The sequence below is a fragment of the Puma concolor genome, chromosome B1, assembly GCF_028749965.1.
Source record: "Puma concolor isolate L17-30 chromosome B1, mPumCon1.1.hap2, whole genome shotgun sequence".
Taxonomy (NCBI): Eukaryota; Metazoa; Chordata; class Mammalia; order Carnivora; family Felidae; genus Puma; species Puma concolor.
The window spans coordinates 150,098,036-150,119,609 of NC_141670.1; the positions used below are offsets into that span (position 1 = coordinate 150,098,036).

At 40.9% G+C, this 21,574-nt stretch overlaps 1 protein-coding gene across 1 annotated transcript in view; it reads right to left on the reverse strand.

Annotated features, from left to right (window-relative positions):
- Positions 1 to 10,810: 10,810 nt before the first annotated feature.
- The window catches only part of AMBN (ameloblastin), a 39,852-nt gene continuing 29,088 nt past the window's right edge, over positions 10,811 to 21,574 (reverse strand). Inside the window, exons 7-15 of the mRNA XM_025922142.2 lie at positions 19,821 to 19,871; positions 18,476 to 18,523; positions 17,858 to 17,968; positions 16,214 to 16,450; positions 15,291 to 15,329; positions 14,726 to 14,785; positions 14,586 to 14,630; positions 14,097 to 14,141; positions 10,811 to 11,846 (exon numbers count right to left, since the gene is read on the reverse strand). Coding sequence (XP_025777927.2) covers positions 11,310 to 11,846; positions 14,097 to 14,141; positions 14,586 to 14,630; positions 14,726 to 14,785; positions 15,291 to 15,329; positions 16,214 to 16,450; positions 17,858 to 17,968; positions 18,476 to 18,523; positions 19,821 to 19,871 — 1,173 coding nt within the window. The 3' untranslated portion in view covers positions 10,811 to 11,309. The remainder of the gene's footprint in view (positions 11,847 to 14,096; positions 14,142 to 14,585; positions 14,631 to 14,725; positions 14,786 to 15,290; positions 15,330 to 16,213; positions 16,451 to 17,857; positions 17,969 to 18,475; positions 18,524 to 19,820; positions 19,872 to 21,574) is intronic.

Genomic DNA, 21,574 nt, shown 5'->3' on the forward strand with positions numbered 1-21,574 from the left:
AGGAAGACAAAACAGAGACAGGAAGAAACACTCAGAGGCCAGAGACAGGCCTAACAGGGTTCATGCCTCTAGCCATTCCCCATCCAAGAACACCCTCCAGCCCACCACACTGCTATCAGGGTTAATTTCACTCATAGCCGTTCGTGTCATAGAACACTCTTCTCTGGGAGCTACAGAACAAATGTGAATTCCTCACCTTGGCGTACAAGCCATCATCTGTCTTTTCCTGTTTTTATCCCTGACATCATGACACTTTTGCCATATTGTTCCATTTCCCCTCCCTAGATTTGCCAGATCTTCCCACATATTTGTCCATCTGCACGTGTGATTTACTGAGCCTAGAGTTCTTGCTTTCCTTCCTCCACTTGGAAAACGGAATCTCTGAAACTTCCCTCTTCTTTTTTTTTTTTTTCAACGTTTTTATTTATTTATTTTTGGGACAGAGAGAGACAGAGCATGAACGGGGGAGGGGCAGAGAGAGAGGGAGACACAGAATCGGAAACAGGCTCCAGGCTCTGAGCCATCAGCCCAGAGCCTGACGCGGGGCTCGAACTCACGGACCGCGAGATCGTGACCTGGCTGAAGCCGGACGCTTAACCGACTGCGCCACCCAGGCGCCCCTGAAACTTCCCTCTTCTTTCCCGGCAGAGGCAGCTTTCTGTCCTTTGAATGCTTATCTAGATAGGAGCGTTTGCCATAGCATCTGAGTGACCTATTCGTCTTGGTGCTGTTGTGTTTCTAGGGACTAAACACAGTACCAGAGCCTAGCAGGTGCTCAAAATGTGTTAGCTGAATTAAGAACATTGCAGCAGCTTAACTAAGCTTTTTATTTTAAGTTTATTTTTTTTATTTTGAGAGAGAGAGAGATGCAGAGGGGGAATCCCAAGCAGACTCTGTGCTATCAGTGCTGAGCCCAGTGTGGGGCTTGAACTCATGAACTGTGAGATCATGACCTGAGCCCAAATCAAGAGTCAGACACTTAACCAACTGAGCCACTCAGGTGCTCCTAAGCTTGCCTCTTACGATAAGTGGTATGAAGTAGGGGCCACATAGATGAAACTGCTTCTATTAAGTAAAGCCAGGTATTGCCTTACTTAGAGCCCTCACTTGTGACAACAAATAGCAAGTTCTAGATTAAAGCCTCATTAAGTCAAAGTAGGCATTGGCAGTTTTTACCAGCAAAAAGTCTCCTTAGCTTTGCTTCCTTTCCAATGACTATGGTAATTATGCATTTTAAATACACTAATTTATTTGGTATATACTTACCGAGCACACACTCTGAGTCAGTTACTGTTCCAGGGTCTGGGAGCCCTGAGGTAAACAAGACAAACATATTCCTGCCATCAGAGAGCTTAGCTAGCAAAGGGCTGGTGGGGGAGACAGATTGTAAACAAATAGGAAACAAATAATTGCTATAGTTGTAATATAGATGATATTATCTACATCAGCAGTTCTAAAAGGATACCTGGCATTTACTGAGTGCTTAGTATGCAAGTCATTACCTCTCTTAGCGTTGAGTGTTTTATTTTGTTTTTGGATAAGGAAGTTGTGACACACACAGGTTAAGCAATGGGCTCACAGCCAGAAAGGGCAGAATTGGGATTTGAATTACTAAGTTATACTGCTGTGTGGTATTTATTTATTTATTTTCTTATTTAAATATTTATTTATTTTGGGAAGAGCACACGTGGGGAAGGGGCAGAAAGAGGGGGACAGACGACCCCAAGGGGTTTCCACCCTGATAGGCTGATGGCAGTGCGCTGAGCTGGATGTGGGGCTTGAACTCACAAACCGGGAGATCATGACCTGAGCTGAAGTCTTAACTGACTGAGCCAACCAGGTGCCCCTGGTGTGTAGTATTTATGCAAGAAAGGATGTTCTCAAGTTCTAATGAAATCCAGGCACGGAGTCAGGGTTAATTTATGTGTTTTCTTTCATCTGTATAACACCAAAACTAAGAAGATGCCTCAGTCTTGTGATAGAAGGTGGCAGAGAATAGCAGACTAGAAATGTTGCATCCAGGCTGGCTTCCAATTGTGGTTGCAATTGTGCAACCTTGAGCAAGTTATGTAGCTTATTTAGCATTCAGCGTTTTATTTAAAAAAATTTACAAGTGTGTGCATGAGTAGTTTTTCTCTAAGGACATTTTAGTTTTGAAATCATTGCATTCAAATGTCACCTCCTCAGGGAGCCCTCCATGACCACCCCATCGTTCCTTCTTTCTCTTTCTTTCCTCACCCTGCTTTAGTGTTCTTCACAGGGCTTATCATCACTTGATGCTGTATCACAGATTTGACACTCTGTTCACTGCTGTTTTCCTAATGCCTAGAACAGTGTTTAATGCATGGTGTTCACTCGGATCTTTGTTGAACAAGTGTGTTTTCCAAGAGACTGACTAGGTGACAGTCCTTAGAATCAGGATGGAATCTTCCATAAAAATGTATGCTTTGTGCTAACGTCTCTAAAACCGCAAAAAAAAAAAAAAAAAAAAAAAAAAAAAAAAAAAAAAAAAAAAGAGACAAATGATACGTTTTTAAGAATCTGCTGTTAAAGGAAAAACTACATTTCATAAACTTGGCTTGAAAGTAGCTTGCTTGGCATATTTGGGCACTGGGTGTATATGAAAGAAAGCCTTAGAAATCCAAGACAGAGAGACAGTCTCAATCAGGATTCCTTCCTTCCTTCCCTCCTTCCCTCCCTCCCTCCCTCCCTCCTTCCTTCCTTCCTTTTGTTCTTTCTTTCTTCCTTCCTTCTTCCCTCCCTCCCTACTCCCCTTCCTTCCTCTCTCCCTCCCTTCCTCCCCCTCTCTTTCTTTCTTTTTTTTTTTATATTAATTTTTTTTTAAGGTGTATTCATTTTTCAGAGACAGAGCATGAGTGGTGGAGGGGCAAAGAGAGAGGGAGACACAGAATCCAAAGCAGGCTCCAGGCTCTTAGCTGTCAGCACAGAGCCTGACGAGGGGCTGGAACTCACAGGGCTGCAAGATCATGACCTGAGCTGAAGTCGGATGCTTACCAACTGAGCCACCCAGGTGCCCCTCTTTCTTCCTTTCTTTCTTTCTTTCTTTCTTTCTTTCTTTCTTTCTTTCTTTCTCTTTCCTCCCTCCCTCCCTCTTTCTTCCTTCCCTCCTTTCTTCTTTCCCTCCCTTCTTCCTTCCTTCCTTCCTTCCTTCCTCCCTCCCTCCCTCCCTCCCTCTCTCCCTCCCTCTTTCTCTTTCTTTCTTTCTTTCTTTCTTTCTTTCTTTCTTTCTTTCTTTCTCCTCCCTCCCTCTTTCTTCCTTCCCTCCTTTCTTCTTTCCCTCCCTTCCTCCCTCCTTCCTTCCTTTCTTCCTTCCTTCTTTCCTTCCTTCCTCCCTCCCTCTCACCCTCCCTCTTTCTTTTTCTTCTTTCTTTCTTTCTTTCTTTCTTTCTTTCTTTCTTTCTTTCTTTGGTTGTTGCCTGTATTCTGTTATCTGGGACTCAGTCCTCCTTGCTTTGCAGGGATAGACTAGTCCTAGACAGTCATATTGGAGTGATGTTCAAAGTATGCTAGACACTTAACTCTAGGGTTGACCTCTTTTATGTCAGTTTTTTTCAAACACATCTTTAAATATCACCTGCGCATTTCTAGTTTGTGAATAAATTAGAATGTAAATCCCCATCCACTCTGGAAAAACCCACAGTCATTTCCTTCCCTGCGCTCACTACGGCTTATCTTTAAGTCATTATCAAACCGGTTGTTAGGCAGGTCTCTGGGTGGAAAGCTGCTGACCCCCGGGGAAAGATGAAAGTACAGGAGAGTGCTGGAGGCATCAGCAAAGGTATTATGACCAACAGCCTCATAATGATGGTTTCTCAGAGCTGGGGTTTGTTTCTAATGTCTGCCTTCTGTGCAGGGTGCTTGCCAGTGCTTCTACTTTCCCTCCCATCTCTCATGTTTATGGAAGAAAGGAATTGTCTAAACTTTTAGTTTGGTCTCGTCTGCAAAATGCAGCATAGTCTGTCTGTGGATGTCATTTGGCTGCTCGCACAGGCTGTCTCTACAAGTCAACCCTTCAGTGCTGAGTTCTATGGATGGAAGCGGAACACACTTAGGGAGTCAGAGCTTCTATGTGTTTGAGACTTATTTTCCCAAAGAGAGTACATTCAAGTCCTAATGAAATTCAGATTGTGACTCGGGGTCAGTTTGGATATTTGCTTCAGCTCATGCATTACCATATACTGCTGTGCATTTGAATGATTAGACTTTTAGGCCGTCTGAGTAAGCACTGAAATTTTTTGGCAGAATTTTCTGTGTTCTCTCCACTTACTTTTTTCTTTCTTTCTTTCTTTCTTTCTTTCTTTCTTTCTTTCTTTCTTTCTTTCTTTCTTTCTTTCTTTCTTTCTTTCTTTCTTTCTTTCTTCCTAAGGAAAGATGACTCCTACCTTTTGCTAGATTCTCAAATGGAAGTTCAACTGCTGTGAAGGGTCCATGTGGGAGAGCATTGAGTGGGGCATCTGAAGGCCTCGGTTTTTCAGCCTCTGACAGCAACTAGAACTTGAAGAACAAATTGCTCTCTGGGCATTGAATCTTCTCATCCATAAATGAGAAGATCGAATTAAATCAGTGTCTTCCTAAACTTCATTCATCGACATAGTCATTTATACTGCCCCTGTGATTATTATATCTTGTTATAACCTGTACTATTTACTTAATATTTTTTATTTAAACACGAAAAGAAATTTATTTTAAAAGGAACCTTGGGGCACTTGGGTGGCTCAGTCTGTTGAGTGTCTGATTTTGGCTCAGGTCATCTTGTGATTTGTGGGTTCAAGCTCCACATGGGGCTCACTGCTGTCAGTGCAGAGTCTGCTTTGGATCCTCTGTCCCTGTCTCTCTCTGCCCCTCCCCTGCTCATGCTAGCTCTCTCTCTCTCTCTCTCTTCTCTCAAAAATAAATACACCCTTAAAAATAAAAAGAACCTCTGGGGTGTTTGGGTGGCTCAGTTGGTTAAGTGTTCGATTTCGGCTCAGGTGATGCTCTCATGGCTTCTGAGTTCGAGCCCCATGATCGGCTCTGTGCTGACAGCTCAGAGCCTGGAGCCTGCTTCAGATTCTGTGTCTCCCTCTCTCCCTGCACCTCCCTTGCTCACGCTCTGTCTCTCTCTCTCTCAAAGATAAACATTAAAAAATTTAAAAAAATAGGATAAAAGGAACCTCAGTTTTGCATCTGTTAGTGGGAAACCAGAATCACTCAATATACATAAAAATAAAATTATTCCGGTACTACATAAAAATTATTGAATTTATTTATTTTTTCTCTAAGAGCGAGAGAGTGTTCATGCATGTGTGTGGGAGGAGCAGAGGGAGAGACTCTTTTTTTTTAAATTTTTATTATTTTTTAAAATTTTTATTTGTTTTTGAGAGAGAGAGAGAGAGAGAGTGAGAGAGCATAAGCAGGGGAGGGGAAGAGAGAGATGGAACAGAGGATCCAAAGCAGGCTCCTGGCTGACAGCAGAGAGCCGGATGTGGGGCTCAAAGTTACAAACGAAGAGATCATGACCTGAGCCAAAGTCAGATGCTCAACCGAATGAGTGGGGTGCTCCTGGGTGCCCCAAGGGAGAGAGAGAATCTTAAGCAGGCTCCACACCCAGTGTGGAGCCCGATGTGGGGCTCGATTCCACAACTGTGAGATCATGACCTGAACTGAAATCAAGATTCAGCTGCTCAGTGAGCCACCCAGGCACCCCAAGTTTTTCAAAGTTTATTTTTGAAAGAGAAAGAGAGAGAGCATGAGCGGGGGAGGGACGGAGGGGGGGACAGGGGATCTGAAGCAGGTTCTGTGCTGACAGCAGAGAGCCTGATGTGGGGCTTGAACTCAAAAAACGTGAGGTCATGACCTGAGCCAAAGAGGCTTAAACGACTGAGCCACCCAGGCACCCCTAGACATTATTATTATTGTTTTACATTGAATGTTTGTTTAACAATATCTGCCATTATCAGTTTTACTATTCATTCTTTCTGTACCTCAGACCTTCCTTCTGGGAGATAATTTAAAGCATAATGTAGTGTTTTAAAGTATACACATTAGAATTTTGTTTAATAAGAGCCTGCTTACAGTAAAAATAAAAAAAGATGCAGCTGCTCTATGACAGTAAAAATAAAAAAAAGATTCAGCTGCTCAGTGAGCTGAGCCACCCAGACACCCCCAAACTATTGTCTTTATACTGGTGGCAGATGTGCTACTCCTGAGACACATGGGCATAATGGGTCTGTTATGTTTACTGCTCCAGATTAGCTCTCCACCCTCCTGTCTCCAGAAAGGTCCAGAAAATACTTTCTTCACTAGGGCATAATGAGCTCTGGGGTTTTCTCCTCTGTAGGGCAGATATGATGATGGGGATGCTGCTTTGGGTCTCAATGGGAAACATAGGATTCTGTGACAGGAAAGGCCCGATGGTGGTATTTATCCCCCAGATAAAGAGGATGTGATTACCATGGTAGGCCACAAGATGGAATAGTAATCACAGTGCTTTGACCAGCAAGGATCTGTGATGATACCTAGTAGATCATGGGTTTCTCGATAAAAATAGATGGACATTCTGTTAAGATGTGGCCTGACATGAGAAGACAAAAAGAATCTAGGTTCATTGAGCCTAACCCAAGTCACCTAGTGGGACTCACAGTGTCTTATCCAGTTCCCAGACCTACAGCCCCCCAGTCAAGGGGACATCAGGTTCCTGTGAGAAAAGACTACGTGTGTATGCCGTAGTGTCCCTAAACCTTCTCCAGAAGAAACTGACGCAGTGTTCTAGGGCATGTGGGAGGGAGTGGGGGAAGGGAAATACCCAGATTTCCAGCAGGTTGTTAGATGGTGGTCCTGAACAGGCAAAGCCTTCACAGTTTACCAATTAAAGCTTATAGAAATCAGATGAGAGATGGAATCTTGGTCCATGTCCATCTGACAGTGGAGCCAATGGATTTATCTTGTAATTCATTTTCCAGTCACAGAATGTATAGTGAGAATAGATGTATCTTATAACTGGCAGAATCCCACATAGATTCCTACACCAATGGAACACAAGCTGTAACGGTAGGAAGGAAGCTCCTGGAGCTGTGTCTCTTCTTACAATTTCTCCTCCCCTCCCCTCCCCCCCCCCCCCACCAGATGGTAAGTTTTGTAGGGGGAATTGCAGAGATTAGTGTCACCACTGAAGTCTCGAGGGATACAGGGAAGGTGTCTTTCCACATCCTCATTTAACTCACTTGTTTGGCTGGCGCAAAAGCTGGATGGGTCCTGGGAAATCATGGTAGATTACTGCAAATCAGTCAGCTGATGATGCCAGTTGTAGCTGTAGTTCTAGGTGTGGCACCTTTATCGAAGCCAATCAGCATAACTCCTGGTGCCTATTATGTAGTTATTGATCCACCATATACTTGCATCCTATTCCAATCAGTAAGAAAAACCAGAAGCAGTTTGCTTTTAAAAGACAGGGACACTACAAACCTCAACTGTCTTGCCCCAGGGCTGTGTCACTTTTCCTACTGTCATAATACAGTCCTAAGGGTGCTGGATCACCTTCATATCACATAAGAAACCATGCCAGTCCATTACGCTGAAGACACAGTGCAACAGGTTTTGATTAGCACGAATAGCAAGCCAGAAGGTGGAAGATAAATACTGCAAAAGTCCACAGGGCTGCTGACATTTCTAGACGTTTGGTAGTCCTGGGCATGTGAGGATAGCTAAAGTGAAAGGCAAACTGTGGCAGCTCCCAGTACCCCACAAGAAGAGAAAAGCACAATACATGTGGGGCTTCTTTGTGTTTTGAAGATAACATGTAGCACAAACTGTTATCACTTGAATGGCTGTCAGTGTTAAGTGAAACGTAGGGCAAGAAAGGTGTCTATTCAGTAACAGAAGCTTCCCTGTCACTTGTGCATTAGGACGCAGGGACTCAAATGGATGGGAAGTATCTGTGGCTGCAGGGAACCTCTGGCAAGCGCTGGCAGAATAACAGCACAGAGCTTTAGGGTTTTCTTTGTGAAAAGAAGTTCTTGCCTTGCTACTGGACCCTGGTAGAGACAGCATGCCGGGCTATGCGAGCCAAGTGATTATGCTGAGTTGCCTATCTTGAACTAGGTGGTATAGGATCCACTGAAACCATAAAACTGAGTATAAACAGCAGCATTCCACTGTAAGTGGGAACGATATATATGACTCCAGGTTTCAGCGGGTCTGGAGGGCTCAAGTAACTTGCACAAGTGATTGGTTCAGACGTCCACGTACTTTCTCTTTATGACTTTGATGCCTTTCCTCAATCCACACAGTTAGCCTCATGGGGAGTTCCATATGACCAAAAAAGCCAAAAACAAAATAACCCCCCCCCCCCCCCCAAAACCAGATGTCTAGGTTTGCCCTAGCTAGTACTGGTTTATACCTGTTGTGAACATTCATTTATCATTCATGACACCACTTTGTTGTCAAAAGTGTCCCAGTTTGGGGAATCAGTCCTGTGACAACCCATCTATGATCAATTAATGGAGAGGAAAGAATGTCTGCCGGTTCTGGAAGTGCACGGTTAGTGCACCACAATGCCACTTGGTGGGCAGGACCTTAAGAGGTGTGTCTGGTCGTCTATTTTGTTTGGAAGAGGAGATGGCTCGAGTTACAGATTTACACTGACTCAGCACAGCACCAGATTGGTCAGCTGGTCCGGGACTTAAAGATAATAAAATTGGAAAATTAGTATTAAGGAGGTCTAGAAGGCAGGCTATTTGGATAGGACTCTCAGGATGGGCTATAGTATGAACATACTTGTTTCTCATGTAAATGCCCGAGAGAGGGAAGCCACGGTGGAGGAAATTCTCAATAATGAAGATGGTTCTTCCTGTGGGTGACATTTAGCCTCTTTGGCCACTTTGGTGTTTGCTCACTGGAGCAGTGTTTGAAGTGGATATGGTGGCAGGGAAAGAGGTTATTCAAGGGCTCAACAACACTGTATCCCCGCCTTGTCAAACTGATCTAACTATTAACACTGTTCAGTGCCCAGGTTACCAATGGAGAGGCCACCTCTGAGCCCTTGATATGATTCACCAGGGAAACCAGCATATGTGATGTCACAAATGCATGCTCTGGGGACACCTGGGTGGCTCAGTCGGTTGGTTAAGCGTCTAACTTCAGCTCAAGTCACGGTCTCACAGTTTGTGAGTTCAAGCCACGTCAGGCTCTGTGCTGACAGCTCAGAGCCTGGAGCCTGCTTTGGATTCTGTCTCCCTCTCTCTCTGCTCCTCCCCCACTCATGCTCTGTCTCTCTCAAAACTAAAAAAAAAAACATTAAAAAAATAAAAACAAACAAATGCATGCTATGAATTATAAGGAAGAAGTCAAAAGGCTAGCTGTGGAGTGTGAATGGAAAAGCACACATTCAGATAATGGGAACAATTCCATTCTATTCTTACTGATTGTTTTGCAGGGTTCTCTTTCTGGAAAGGATCAGCAGGAAAAGGTGGAAACTGCTATGACTCAGCAATTTTATCCCAGCGCTATCCATCTCATGTAGACCTCACAACAACCATGTGGGGTGAGTTGGCTTGCAGCTCCATGATGGAGATGAAAACACAGGATTGGGGAGATTGGGTCTCATTCCCAAAGACTCAAAGATGACAACATGTGATGTCTGTCTGGACATCTTTTACTATCCTGCTTTTTAGGAGACTGTCTGGCTTGCCAAGGTGGGACTCAGTGGGCACCTGCTGGCTACGGTGGGGCTCATTTTCCAACCCTCGCACCTTTGCCAGAGCCGCTACAGGACACAGTTTTAATCTCCTGCAGGTCTCCTCAGGCTCTAGCCATAGGGTAGGGGTGAGCGGAGCTCTGCCTGAAAAAGGGGGAGACATTAGGGGTGGCTGTACGGTCCTGCTTTGGTTCCTGAAGTATCCCAGGTCCGGAGCCATCAGAGCTCATCTCCTGGGCTGTATCCCCAGAATCTCCACAGGGGAGGGATGGGAATCTAGATCCTGGAGAGGGTAAGGCCTGGCTGGGCCACCTGGGAGGGGGTGGACAGAATGGGGTGGGAGGCTACTTTTCACAGGTGACCAGAACTGGCCTCGGAACCTGTCAAGTTAGGCAAATAGCCCTGACTGAATACCTAGCTTTGGTGACAAGTAGCAATCATTTGCTGATTCCCTTTTTTACCACAGTGTACTTCACAGGAATGAGCTAATTCTCACGTGGCACCCACATGACTCTTCTTGTGTTTCTTCCTCTTGGAGGCCTTATTCTGCAAATGGTTCTGAGAAAACTTGTCTGATCCCTCCCAGCCCCTCCAATGCCTCTCCGGCTGGGTGAGGCTGTCTCCTCTGTGGCTTCGGCGGCACGTTGTGCTTAGCATTTTCTTTCTTTTTTTTTTTTTTTCTCCCCCCCCCCCCCCCCCCCGTGCTTGGCATTTTCATAGCACTTTTCACGTATGTTGTGGGTTTTGCAGTATTGTTGTGAGATAATGTATGTAAAATACCTGAGTTGGTTCAGAATGGCTGTTTTTGTCATAAAAACAAAAACTGTGGTTGTCTGTCTTCTTGTCAGTCATGCCCAGTGTAAGCTGTGAGGGAAGGGACTGTGTGCCCGTTGCCTAGGACAGTGCCTAGGACATTGGTAGATACTCAATAAACTTTCAATGAAAGAATGAACAAATCAAATAAAATGGGTTAAAGAATAGCAAAGGTAGGGAATGAGCATGCCTTTCTTAACCATTTGAATATATGTAAATAATAAACATATAATTCCTGATATTTTCAACAAGAAAAATTCTTTATTTAAAATAAGCTAAGTGTTTTTACTAGATTAAATAAAATACTCTACAATGAGAATTTTAAATCCAATATTACCAAACCCAGTAATACCAGTCAGGGATTGTTCACCCATCCCTGTTTAATAATGTTTGAATGGTGTCTCTCATAATTCTGAGAATATGTGCCTTTGCTTGGAGAAAAATTTCCAAAGCAATGTTGCATTTCCTGGATATGACTGTCATGCTGGAGAGAGAAATTCTATAGTGCCCAAGACAGCTAAGAAACAGCGATTTTCACATGCAGAGACCCTTAAACTTGCTCTGATGTCATTAATAGTATTTCTAAATCACAGAGAAAGCCAACACATTTTATTTCAATAAGAGAATGAAAGCAAGAAGGGGACCTACACTATTTCTAGCCACTTGTATTTATTAATATATGCTCAGCATTTTTAACGCCTTTGCTGCGGCAGGGTAGTAAGTGTTTCAGTAAAGAGATATACTATAGGGACAAAGCTGGGGAGCTTGTGCATACAGAAAGTAGCTGATAATCTCAAAGCTCTCAGGGCTCTTGGAAATGCCACACATCATGCATGATCTGGGGCTGCTGGGCCTTGTTTTCTGGCATGGATGTTTGCTGAGTGTCTGGGATGGCTGTGGTATCTGTGGGCGTTTCTTCCAGGGGTGTGGTCACGTCGGCACCATAGGTCTCATAAATATCTGCTAATCCAGGGGTCATCAGTGGGTCAGCTTCTGCTGGGGTGACCCTGGGGGGTCCCCCACTCTGCCCTGCAGGACCTCTTGCCAGGCTGGGGTCGTTGCCCTTTGGGTGAGCAAGAAGCCCTCCCAGGGCACCAGGTGCTACCTCTGGAAGGAGAGCTGGGTTTTCCGGATCGGCCGGGTTGACATCCGGCCTGGGGGAGCCTTGTGCACCTCCTTCGCCCTTCTCAGGGCCTTTGGTTCCGGCGACTGGGGTGTCAAATTCCAGAGTAAAATCCCCACCCATGGCTGGATTGTGGGGTATCCCGCCAAGGTTAGGCCTCATGCCTCCAAATCCTGGGAACATGGCTCCATAGGCCATGGGGCCTCCTCTGCCTCCCTGGAAATAAACCATTTACCAAAGGTACCGTTATCACCTACTATTAAGTATACCACACAATCACAATTGGTCAGATTCACCTAGAAATCATAAAAAACTGTTAGGGAAAAAAGAGTGAGTTGACAGCTTTGGGTAAGCACATTTCTCACTAAACTGGCTTTGAAATATAAAGGAGAGGATTCTGCACTTTTCTAGAAAGGTGGAAGGCAGGTGGAGACCCTTTGCCAAGTCTGAATGAAAGCAGGAAGGAGAGAAGTGGGGAAGCAGGGCAGAACCAAGTCTACAGGCAAACGGAAGTTCAAATATAATGTTAAGAAAACAATAAGCAGGCAAAATAGGCAATGCCATCATAAAACAAATGAACAAACAAACAAAAACTGGTCCATTGCTGAGTTTGTTGAGGGATATTTTAGAAAACCACCTCAACATCATTTCTCAAATGAACAAAGCCCTCTCTAAGATTTTCCTTTTCTTTTTCTTTATTTTTAGAACATGTGTCAGAAAAAGAAGCTTGATCTCTCTGGAGGAACTGAAATATTTTCTTCCTGTGGACGGTTAGAATTGTAGAACTTACCAGGTCCCTTTTTTTCTGCCTTTGCTGCCCCAAAATATCCAACCTCCAATTTTGGGCTACTTACAGTGATTGTGTAGGGCTTTGTAATTTGCATGTTTGTAATCTCATTTAATTAATCGCTTACAGTTTTTACTCATTTTAAATTCTATCTTCAATTTTTTGGTGACCTTTATTGGGGGCTTTTCATAAGCAACTACAAAATCTTTTAAGCATGAGGCAGAATATAAATAATTAAAATGATAAGATGATAATTAACGCTTACTTGAATTTTCAGCCAGTTGTGTTGGTAGTATGTGGATACCGCATTCTTTTCTCCTACCTTCTCTTGGCTCTCCACTCTCTAAATCTCAGCTTCTCACATCATCTCCTTGAGGGATGGCACTGTGAACCCCTTGCCTGGGCTACCTGCCTCTCCCCTTTACCTCTCTTATAGGTCTGTTTGCCCTTATCACAACATTTTGACACTATCTGCCCTTGTATCTAACTTTCCCATTGATTAGAGAGTAAACTCCTTGAGAACAGAAATCTTATGTAATTTATCTCGCCTCTATAGTGTCTTCCTATGCATCTAGTTCATAGAAGGCACTCAAGAATGTTGGGATGAGAAAGGCACCTGGGTGGCTCAGTCAGTTAAACATCTGACTTTGACTCAGGTCATGATCTCGTAGTTTGTGAGCTTGAGCCCCACGTCTGGCTCTGTGCTGACAGCTCACAGCCTGGAGCCTGCTTTGGATTCTGTGTCTTTCTCTCTCTGCCCCTCCCCTGCTCTCACTCTGCCTCTCTTCTTCCCTCAAAAATAGATAAACATTAAAAAAAAAAAGAATGTTGGGATGAGAGTTTTCTTTCGATGATAGCATATTTATAGTATTTATTCATTTGATAGGATCTATAGTTGATAACAATTTAATTTAGTATGGTATTTGTTTTGTTTTGTCCTCTAACAGAGGTAACAGGTAGAAATTTCTGGGGGAAAATATGAAATTGTGCAAGTCTACTGGTCTCAAAATTTAAAGTTGTCATATGCATGGATAATAGAAAAAGAATATGCTCAAATTAACTTATTAACGCACTTTGAATTTTACACTAATCGCCTTTTAAACTTGGTTAGTTTTCTTTTTCTTATCTGAATATAGTTGACACACAACGTCACGTTAGGTTCATGTATACAACATTGTAACAGTGTTGTGTGGTGACAGATGGTGGCTACACTTGGGGTGAGGATAACATAATACATAGAGTTGTTTTCTTTTTCTTTTTTATCGCTCAATGTCGAGGTCTAAATTATTTGCAAGCTGTTGAATTTGTTGTTTTGAATTTATTTGGTCCGAGAAGAAATGGGAACTCTGTACAAATCATGCGTGTCTTTTTTTTTGGTTTGAAGCATATGCCATTCAATGATAATGGCCTTTCAGGAAAGGTTTCTCCTCTGCTCATATTCAAGAAACAGGGCAAAATCTTATGTTCTAGAATGGTCATGACTCAGAAATGACTAGATGGAAACGTGGTGAAATCTTTGCATGTTGCCTAAGAATCAAGGTTTTGGTTTCTGAGTGGAACAATCTGAGTCCTGTGCTCTATATTCAGTGACATTTATGGCCAATGCCTCTTGCAGCAAGTCTTTTGTGACTGTTCTGCCCTGACCACTATTTTCATAACAGTTTGAGGACATTACTCACCGCCATTTCTTCTGAGCTCATGATGCCAAGTCTGGCAGGAGCATTCTGTTAAAAAAGAAACAGTGCATCTTATTACCAGTCAGTAGGTTCCTATTATCCCATTAGCTACTCAAGACAAAGTTAAAAGTAAAGTAAAAAGTTAACTTTTTCCTTAAACCTTAAAGTTAATGCCATGTCCAACGGCAGGGTAAAGTGTAGAGGTGAGTCATTATTAAATGCATGGAGCCAAGTTGGATAATTCAGATAGAAAATTTACCTTTCCTAATGCTGTTGTATATATGCGTGTGTGTGTGTGTGTGTGTGTGTGTGTGTGTGTGTGTGTTTCTGGCTAGAGTTAGTCAAATAGAAAGTGTGCCTCCTTGACATTTCAGTTGCTATTAGGCACTCAGAGAATACGGAATCTTTTGTGTGAAGCTTAGATTTTTATAATTATAGCTCTTAAGATAATATTGAATTTAAAATGATATTTTTTGTAGGTTACAGACTTACCAATTGATTTGCTCCATAGGACATGTAAAATATTCCTGGATAAAGCTAAATATAAATACAATAATCATCATAAAATGCATTTTCCAAGGAAAAATGTTCAAGTAAATTATAAGCAGAGGCATATTTTTTAAAAAGCTTACTGGAGAAGGTTTATTTTGTGGCATTGGTCCCCGAGATATCAAACGAGCTATTTGGAACACCTTTAAGTGATAGAAAAACAGAATTAGTAATTCATTTTTGCTATAATACAGGCAAACCTCCCTTTACAGCCATTTCTAAGTGATATATGAAATGCATTTTCAGGTGGATTAATTTGACAAATAAGTATTTAATATTTAAGAAAACAAAGGAACCCATTATACTTCATATTCATGAATAAATGGGGCAATTAAACATTTTCACTCTTCTTTCTTTTTTTTTATTTTTAAAATGTTTATTTATTTTTAAGAGAGAGAGAGAGAGAGAGAGACAGAGTGCGAGTGGGGAAGGGCCAGGAAGAGAGAGGGAGACACAGAATCTGAAGCAGGCTCCAGGCTCTGAGCTGTCAGCACAGAGCCTGACACAAGGCTTGAACCCACAAACCGTGAGGTCATGACCTGAGCTAAAGTCAGACGCTTAACTGACTCAGCCACCCAGGCACCCCTCTTCTTTCTTGAAGTATAGATATTTTTCTTAATAAAGTATCTCATTGAGATCTGTACTTACTGATGGGCCTTGTGGATCAGCAAAATCCATTCCTGGTAGCTGCATCATAGATGAATATTAAAATTACTAAACTATAAAAGTAGAACTGGACATACTCTTAACTTATTTATGACTATAATAAGCAATCTAAAATGAATTTCCTGATTTTTGCTTTCATTTAGTCAGGCAGGACACAAAGTCTGTCTTCTCTTTTTAATTTTTTTAATGTTTATTTATTATTGAGAGACAGAGAAGGACAGAGCATGAGCATGGGAGGGGCAGAGAGAGGGAGACACAGAATCTGAAGCAGGCTCCAGGCTCTGAGCTGTCAGCACAGAGCCTGACGTGAGGCTCGAACTCACGAGCTGCAAGATCATGACCTGAGCCAAAGTTGGACGCTTAACTGAATGAGCCACCCAGGCGCCCCAGTCTGCTTTTTAAAAAGGATGATAATATCTATCTTTATAGGATTTTAATCAGGGTGACATGGGGGAATGTCAAATGCGTGCAGCATACTAGTTACATGGTAGCTTCCTTTTCTTACTACTGCTCTTTTCTCTACATTATTGCATGATTGTTTTTTCTCCACCAGATAGAGAAATAATAATCCAAAATACTACATGCAATGCTGTGGGATAATCAGTCTTCTCAGTCCTTCCAACGCTGAAAAAGATCCTGGTGATAGGAAGCATAGACTTCTCTGGGCTGTCCTATTTCCCCTGAAAGCTTTCATCTTATGTGACTAAGAAACTAAGAGGCACAGGATCTTTTTAGAGTCCATGCCTTGTTTCTGATGGCAAAGGACAGATATGTCAGCTGCTTAAAAACATATTTGTATTGTCATAAATTATGCCTGAAAATTCCGATTATTTAAATATGCTCTGTAAATCAGTTTTCCTTTGAGTTAGTGGGCAATCCTGATTGGACTTTTGAGAAAGAATTACCTCGGCCTTTGGTGGCTTATCTGATGGTGCCACCTGCTGTTCAAGCATTGGCCCCTCTGCTTGCTGCAAGGGCGGTTGTCCCTGGTAAACTGGAGGCTGAGGTCCTCCCTTCTGGGCTGCGTCCTGGATGGCGGTTACAATAGTAGGCTGGAGGAAAGGTTTCTGTCCTGGCTGTTGAGGCTGCAGGGATGGCTGCGATGGGAGAGGTGGGGGATGTACAGGCAAAGAATATTCATACTGCAGAGAAATTTGAAAGGAGTGTCAGGAAGCGATAGCTCACTGAACTGTGGTGTCTAGAATTTCTAAAACAAAAGGGCTTGGGAAGCTTTCTACTTGCAAGAGAGTCCGGGGGAATTGGCCTGAAGCTTATGTTCATTTAGGAAGCACCAGTTTATGTAAAGTCAATGTTATTGGGGCAGTCTTTTGTGTGGCTGTCTCCTCCACTTCCTTTGGAACTATCTGTGCTGAAGAATACGGAAAACTATCGGACTTCCTGGTAGAATGGTTGTTTCCTCCTCTGAGTTCCCAAAGCTGCCTCTAGGTATGTCTCTTTTACCACTTTTTCACTGGATTACAATGATATCTTTGCCCACCATCAACTGAGAGACAATTATATGTCTTCTTTGACTTTATAGCCCTAACACTTAACATGGTTCCTAACACGTGCCTGGCACTTGATAAATAATATATGTTTTGAGTTAATGAAAGGAGAGAAGTGATAATTAAGTAAAATACCAATCAAATTCCTGCATCATGGAGTCCATTTTGGAAATAATCAAGTGGAGAAACAGTCACTACTAACATTATTTATTGTCCCACTAAATGCGGCTTGGTGAATAATGTTACTTGTGAGCACTGGAATCAAAAGTTCCTATTAAAACAACCATGTTTATTTGCTCCTTTTTGAAATTAACTGTGGTGGATGGCTTCCTGTTATTTTTAAATCATTTGCAAGCTCCTCAAAGTGGTATGGAAATCTCACAACAATCTGGCTCTGCTTTGCCTCTTCAACTACTGCCCATCTCTAAACTCTATGGCTTTTTATTACCGATACCTCATAATTTAACACCTTGTAATACATTGTCTTATCTTATCTCCCAATCAGATCTGAAACTTCATGAACCTTGGAGCCATTTTTAAATGTTTTCATTTTCACTCCCAATCTATAATTTGGCTTATGCATTTATTAGGCACCAAAAAAATAATGGTTAACTGATTGATGTATTTATTGATTACTGTAGGGTTCATGATATTTTAACCAGGACTTTGGCATCATTTTAAATGTGACTTTGAATAATTATTTGGAACTCTTGACTAAGATGAGAATTGTCCAGGATATAGCCTGCTTCCATCTTGAAGATAGTTTCTCTCTTGTTATGGCTCATGTCATTAACATAGGCCTCTTATATTTTGGAGGCCATATCTTCCTATTTGAAATAAATATACAAATAAGTTGAAAGTTTGGACCACTTTATTTTAATTTTTCCTAAGTACTAAAAACAATTATAGGTTTTGACTTGCTAATACTTGGATAATTTTTTATTCATTATTATTATTATCTGTCTGTAGCTAGTATATGATAAGTTAGAGAAGGCAAATATTGTTCAGCGTGAAGTTTCAAGCACATTGATGCAATTAACCTACCTGTTGAGTTTCATGCTCCCTTGGTCTCATCCATGGGAAAGAAGAATGTGGTGGCAGGAGACCATGCATCCACAAAGAATTAAATGACTTTCCAAAACCAAATCTTGAATACTAAAGACATGTAGGGGGGAAAAAAGGAAAAAAAAAACCACATGCTTTTATTTCAGTAGTGGCTTAAACTTGGTTTTCATTTTCTACAAAATCCATAGAAAGTGTGGAGACAGCAAAAGTAAGTGTGACATCGGTGAATTTAATGTGGACAGGTAAATGCTCTCTTCCAATAGACTTACTTTCCATCCTAAGACAGACTGCAAGATTCCCATAAACTTACTTGAGATTTAGCTTTTTAAGCATTCATATTTTGGGCTGTTCAATAAAATTGAAGTGCTAGAAAGGATTTTTTTCTTACTCAAGAACATTAAATATTGTTTTACCTACCATCCCATCCAAGGGTCTTATTTTGTTTTAGGTTATCTCTATTACTCATTTGTTCTTTCAATACTTAGGATAATATCTATTCACAAACAAATTTTATGAATTACAATGTTGCTATTAATAATATCACTACCACCACCACCATTAATTCGTGCAATAAGAAATATTTGAAAATAAGGTTACCTGAGAAAGCATATTTAATCCCTGCAAACTTCCCAACTGTCTCATTGTCTATCAAGAAAAAAGGTGGGTTAGTGTTTGCCACATATATTCCTTTTCATATGGTACAACCATTTTCTAAATATATGATATTAGCACAAAGTTTGCAGTGGGTCAGCTGAATAAAATAAAATAGACACAATCATCATTGAAAAGTGGAAATGTTAAATGTGGTTGTGCCATTGTTGTTATTGCTATTAAAATAGTGAGTTTGCTTTTTATCATTAATCAAATAAGAGAAAAAGGTATCATTTAAGTAAAGGTCACATTAAAATATTGGAAAATAGCTCATTCAATTGAAATAGAAACTTAATCATGAGAACATTGTTTCATTGACTCTTTCCTCCCTTCCCCATTTAATTTACTTTGCCTTTTATAAATCCATCCCCAAACAGGCAAACAAAACAAAAACAAGACAAAACAAAGCACCCTTACCTCCTTCCCAAATAAAAAAGGCCTCAAAATAGTAAATGTAAAACACACTGGGGAAAATGGTGAGTATCTGGATAGCTGGTCAAGAATGCTGCCAATTCAACAGAAAGTCAATTTCAATTTAATGGGAAGAGGTTTAGAGTGCTTTGAGTTGTTTTTAAGCTAGAAAGTGAGAAAAAAGTAACTCTGTGAGCTTCCGTTTGAAATAAACTTCCAGCCTATTGCCCCCAGATTATCATGATATGAATAAACTTTGCAAGGTCTTATGAAAAATTTATAATCTCATAAATGTTTTTTTATTCATAACTGTTAATATTTTCTTTTGACATGGTCAAATGTTTCCAGTGTGCTGAGATTTTCTAAACAGAGTATTATTAGTTATGAGAACTTCAGCAAGACAAACAGGCTATGAAGCAGGTGCCACAAAACCAGGTTAATGTTATTTACAGGAGTTCTTATAAACAACCACATTTTGTGGGGTAAATTCTCTTCAGGGGAACATTGTCATATAAAATACTATAAGGTGATGGAATTAAATGTAAACCATTTGTGGCTTCAGAACAATGTGTTTTAATTAATGTAGTAATTATATTAATACAGTAATTATATAATGTATATGTAATATATATTAGGTATTAAATATTAGTATTGATCTGATTCACACACAGATGACATTCTGAAGAGTAAAATATCTGAGAGTTTAAAATTGCAGTAAAATGAGAAGATGAGGTTCTAATAAATGTCATATGCTTCTCTGGAACTTCTCTAGAAAGCCACTGACTTCTGACTAGGAAAACAGAACCTGCCCATGGTGTTTCTCTCTTACCAAGACCATACAAATGTTAAGACTACATGTAAATACTCTGACGATACATACCTCCAGGCTCAAACTAGCCATGCCTGGTGTTCCAGGTTGCTGAGGAAACATCTAGACGGAAATAAGAATAATTTTGATATCTGGTGAGAACCTTCCCTAAATGCATACTGGAAATAGAAAGCCTAGCCCAGTGCATAAAGGCCAGCTGAGGGATTTTGACTTGAGTTTTTAAGCAGAATAAAGAAAAATTTAAATTAATTGGGAGAATTAACATCATATTTAATGGCTTTGCTCCCACATGAATCATCTACCCTTTGTATCTTAATGCAGAAATTTTTGTTTAACTTTGAGATTACATTGAGCACAAATACAATGTAGGATAAAGCTACAAAATAGAAAACCAAGAATACTTTGTATTCTTAAAGAAATTACCCTATAGGTAAGCAAAAGGGACAAACCTAAGGTCAATTTTCTTGTGGTTTTGCCAAGCTTACGTGCTTCTGGTTCATGGAATGTGGCATGGAATCATGGCATTCAGCAAAGAGCACATGCAAAACCTAACTTGCCATCCATTCAAGGGGTTTCAACAAATGCTCCGTCATCATTTATGAAAAATTATTTTATGTATAAATCTATTATCTGTGTTTGTATTTTTTGATCATATCCAAAATATACACTTTAAAAAAAGTCAAGTTTTATTATAATGTATTCATTTAAAAGTTGTTAAAAATATAGTTATACTTACAACTAGATTTTTAAAGTGTAAGATATTTTTCTTTCTAAAGCAATCTTTGTTAATATGCATAAATACCAGTAGAAAAAAAATGGAGAATGGAAGAGTAAGAATTAGAGTACTTTGGATTTTGAGGGTTTTTGGTTCTTTGGAAATCCTTACTTTCCAGGGTCCCAGGTTCTCAATGCCTTCTTTCCTTCATTTATACACAAATATTTATGGAGCATCCACTAAACATATTGGTATTTTTTTTTTCGTGAGTAAGAAGTTGAGGAATAGTTTCCTGAGTGTGTTATCTACCTTCCACTTTATGCCTTTTTATACAAGTAAAATCTTGCCTTCTTAGTCATGGTGCAAATTGTTCCAAATAATTCAGTTTTGGAAATGGATAGCAGAAAAAGAGTTATAAATGTGTAGCAAATACTCTAAGCAGAGAAAAAGATCAGTTGTGTAGACAGGAAGACTGATTGTGTGTGTGTGTGTGTGTGTGTGTGTGTGTGTGTGTGTGTGTGTGTGTGTAGTGAGCAGATTGTTCAGCATTTTGGGGGACTGTGAGAGTAAAGCCTTCCTCCCAGTGGCCAGTACACAGATAAGGTATCTTGGACAGATTCAACTACAAAGTATACTTTCCTTTCCATTTACTCCAAGTCATGAATTAACAACAAATTTACATGAATGTAAATGGACAGAGGGTACCTTTCCAAGGAGGGAGTAAAATTAGAACATCTAACTTGACAGGCAGTCAGTTGGCAATCCTAAACAATTGTCATGTCCCTCAGGGTGGACCTGATTGACACAGGTGTGGGCCAGCATAAGTTCCAGGAGTGTCAAAGTATTAGACAGTGGATGGCTGAGGCTGACCCCAGGGTCAGTATCATACAAAAGTAAGCTAGGGTGGCAGCTTCACTTTTTCTTTCACTTAAAGTTCATGTTGAGTAATGGAATAGAAACTCTTTTTATTCACAGAGTTGAGGCTTTCATCCTTGTAGCCAGTTTTTATCCCCTTTCTCCCAAACATTTAACTTTAAGAAACCCAAGGAGCTAATCTTTTTTTTTGTCAGGGAACTGAAATATTTGAAAG